Here is a 3,017-nt window from a genome sequence, read left to right on the forward strand (position 1 = left end):
CAAACAACATAGACTTTTAAATAATAAAAAAAAATTATTATTAACAAAGCGCAAAATAATTGAAAATATAAAAAACAAATTATGCAATTCTATTATCAAGTAAATTATAATAGGCATATTTCCAGTTTTTCATTGATTAATTACAAAATAATCACTAGTTCGATTCAAAACTTCTACCACACTATCTCAGACGACCAAGGAAGCCATAAATCTAATAATATTATACATTTATTTATATTAAATGAATAGATAATACAATGTCCCCACTTTTCCCCGGTACCCCACTTTGCCCTATGTTCCCCTACCTACCTATTATGTCCAATAGGCAATAGATTAATTTATACATTTAGTATTAAAATGAGATACCTAGATCTATTTTCCTCAGAATTGTATAAAAAATAATGCAATATTTAACGATTAAAAAAATTTTATCTTTTATATTTCGTAGAACAGTGAAAATGCTGAAATTTAGAAATTTAAATATTTAAATACCTATTAATAAATATGTTGGTTAATTTATAAAGTAAATATACCATGAGTGGAAATAGAACTAATTAGTTCTCAAATACCTAATAGGATTGTGAATTAAATAATTATGTAAGGTCTTAATAGACATCTATGGAATTGTTAAACAAACAAATAATGCTAAATACTTGAAACCCTCATCTATACGACGAAAGACAAATATACAATATGCAATTAAATTAAATTATTTGTATTAGCTTATCATAAATTAACTTTAAAACAATTTTAAAAACCTCTTAATTCTAAAATTGTTGGTAGTTTGCTAAATAGTTTTGAATACCAGAATCAATTCTATATCATATCTGTTTAATACATTTTTATGTATTTTATTGACGTGAATTGTTATGATGCAGGTGACAACATGAACTTATTTTTAAATGAGAATTGGATGGAACTGTTAAAAGAAATGCAGCCAGCTTTTGAAAGAGCTTTGAGTTCTGCTTTTATTTCAATCGCACAAGAATTCTTTAATAGGATACCATTAAATCAAATTTTTATAGATTAAATATTTTTTCAATACACATCATATTATTTTTGTATAGAAAATTATTTTTAAATGATTTATTGTTATATTTTATACTGCAATATTCTAAATTTAAAAATAAGTTAAGGAATTCATATGTTATTTAATTTATAGCGCTAAGTATAACTTGATATTTTTTAAAATAATTGTTGGTGTATCTCAATAAGCAATAACATAGGTAATCGTAGTGTTGTATTTATTATACATAGTTATTATTATTTATATATATTGAATCAACTAGTAATTTTTAAGTATGTAAAAATTGTCGTCCGTTAATGATATTAATGAAACAATATAAATATATTTAACGATTCAATAATTTGGTGTTTATTTGTTTGCAGTAGTTAAACGTTAAAATATAAACCATTTAAAATCAGATCTTACCAGCAGCAAATATTTAAAATAATTAACTATACATTTATATAGTACTATGGTTTTTTCAATAAATATACAAAGCATAAAATTACCATTGAATTACAAGTATAAAATAGTATACCTAATGTACATATTATATTATATAGAAACATTTTTTTTCTCATATAAACAAATTAAATACCTAGTTGTCATAACCAGTATTGTATACCGAATGTCATTTACACGAACGATTAACATTATGTGAACCATTATTCAATATGCACTGGTGGTGGACATACTTAGGTAGGTATGCTACAGTATGACGGCCGTGCAGTCTAGTGTTCACCTTACAATTATACAAACCACGTGACTAATGAGTAATAATGACCATCACACTATGTCACGGAAACACCTTGACGGTTGTCTGCCCGCTTTTTTCTTCACAATTTTAGTTGGATAAAATTATATTTTATAAACGTGTAACCTATATTATATTAAGACACGTTTATTGATTGAAAATCGCACGTTAAGTTCGGCAAAGCGTAGGTACCTACTAAAAGTTTAACTTGTGTGTAGGGTACACATTTTCACTTGTACTTGTAATTTATAGTATCCATACAAAGAGTTGTGACTGATGCAAACAAACATATATTTTATCATTTCTATACAATCTGAGTGTCTGACTGTTCCTATTTTTCGTCAATACTTACCCGAATTTGATGTGGGTTATCACTTAATAATAAGCATACTTATATATTACTTACACATTGTAAGTACCTATGGGTATAATATTATTATTATAGGTAAGTACTATTTATAAACTTACATGTTACGTGTTCTTACGTCATTTTTTTTTTTTTTTTATTATTGTCGTGTTGAATTTCTGATTGCGGTGAAAATATATTATTATTATAAAACGTCCAGTGAAACTCTTATACTTACGACTTAGGTATTTTGAACAAGCCAACGGATTTCATTAGACATTATAAGAATATAAGAATTATTTTATTTCTATGAGATAACAGCAAAGTAATAACACTCATAATTGTTATTATTTCAGTTTAAATATATTGTATAATTTTACTATTTATTTATATTTTTAAATTTTTTGTACCTACTCTTATTCTAATGTGTGCCTTACAACTAATGAATCTGTTAATTGTATAGCATTTATACACACAGAGTCACTTTACAAACATTTGAATGACCCGCATTTTGATTTCAAGTTAACTCTAATTAAATAGTGACACCATGACTCGATTTTAAATCAATAGATAGGACCATAAACAATGTTAATAGGTACAAGGTACCTAAGGGTTTTTATTTTAATAATAATATTTGGGTACCCGGATAAAAAAAAACACTGGCATATAAGTACCTGCCTGATAAATTGTTTATTTATCTCAGAATCTCAAATATTTTTGTACCTACCTACATTCCTTAAATGTAAAATGTATAAAATAATCTTTCTGTAGGGGAGACTGGGTACAATTGTAACATGGTACAATTGTAACACGGGCAATAAGTTGTTCAATAATCAATATAAAAATCTCAAATCAAATTTAGCAGTTGGCCATCTGTGTAACATCGATGTTTCCTTATGTTTCTTATCAAA

The 3,017-nt window shown here is 26.0% G+C and overlaps 1 protein-coding gene across 1 annotated transcript in view; it reads left to right on the forward strand.

The window, feature by feature from the left end:
- The window catches only part of LOC100165308 (takeout-like), a 6,021-nt gene extending 4,656 nt beyond the window's left edge, over nt 1-1,365 (forward strand). Inside the window, 1 exon segment of the mRNA NM_001205023.1 lies at nt 879-1,365. Within this exon segment, the coding sequence (NP_001191952.1) occupies nt 879-1,030 (152 nt within the window). The 3' untranslated portion in view covers nt 1,031-1,365.
- Nucleotides 1,366-3,017: the final 1,652 nt, after the last annotated feature.

This window comes from Acyrthosiphon pisum, chromosome A2 (assembly GCF_005508785.2).
Source record: "Acyrthosiphon pisum isolate AL4f chromosome A2, pea_aphid_22Mar2018_4r6ur, whole genome shotgun sequence".
Lineage (NCBI taxonomy): Eukaryota > Metazoa > Arthropoda > Insecta > Hemiptera > Aphididae > Acyrthosiphon > Acyrthosiphon pisum.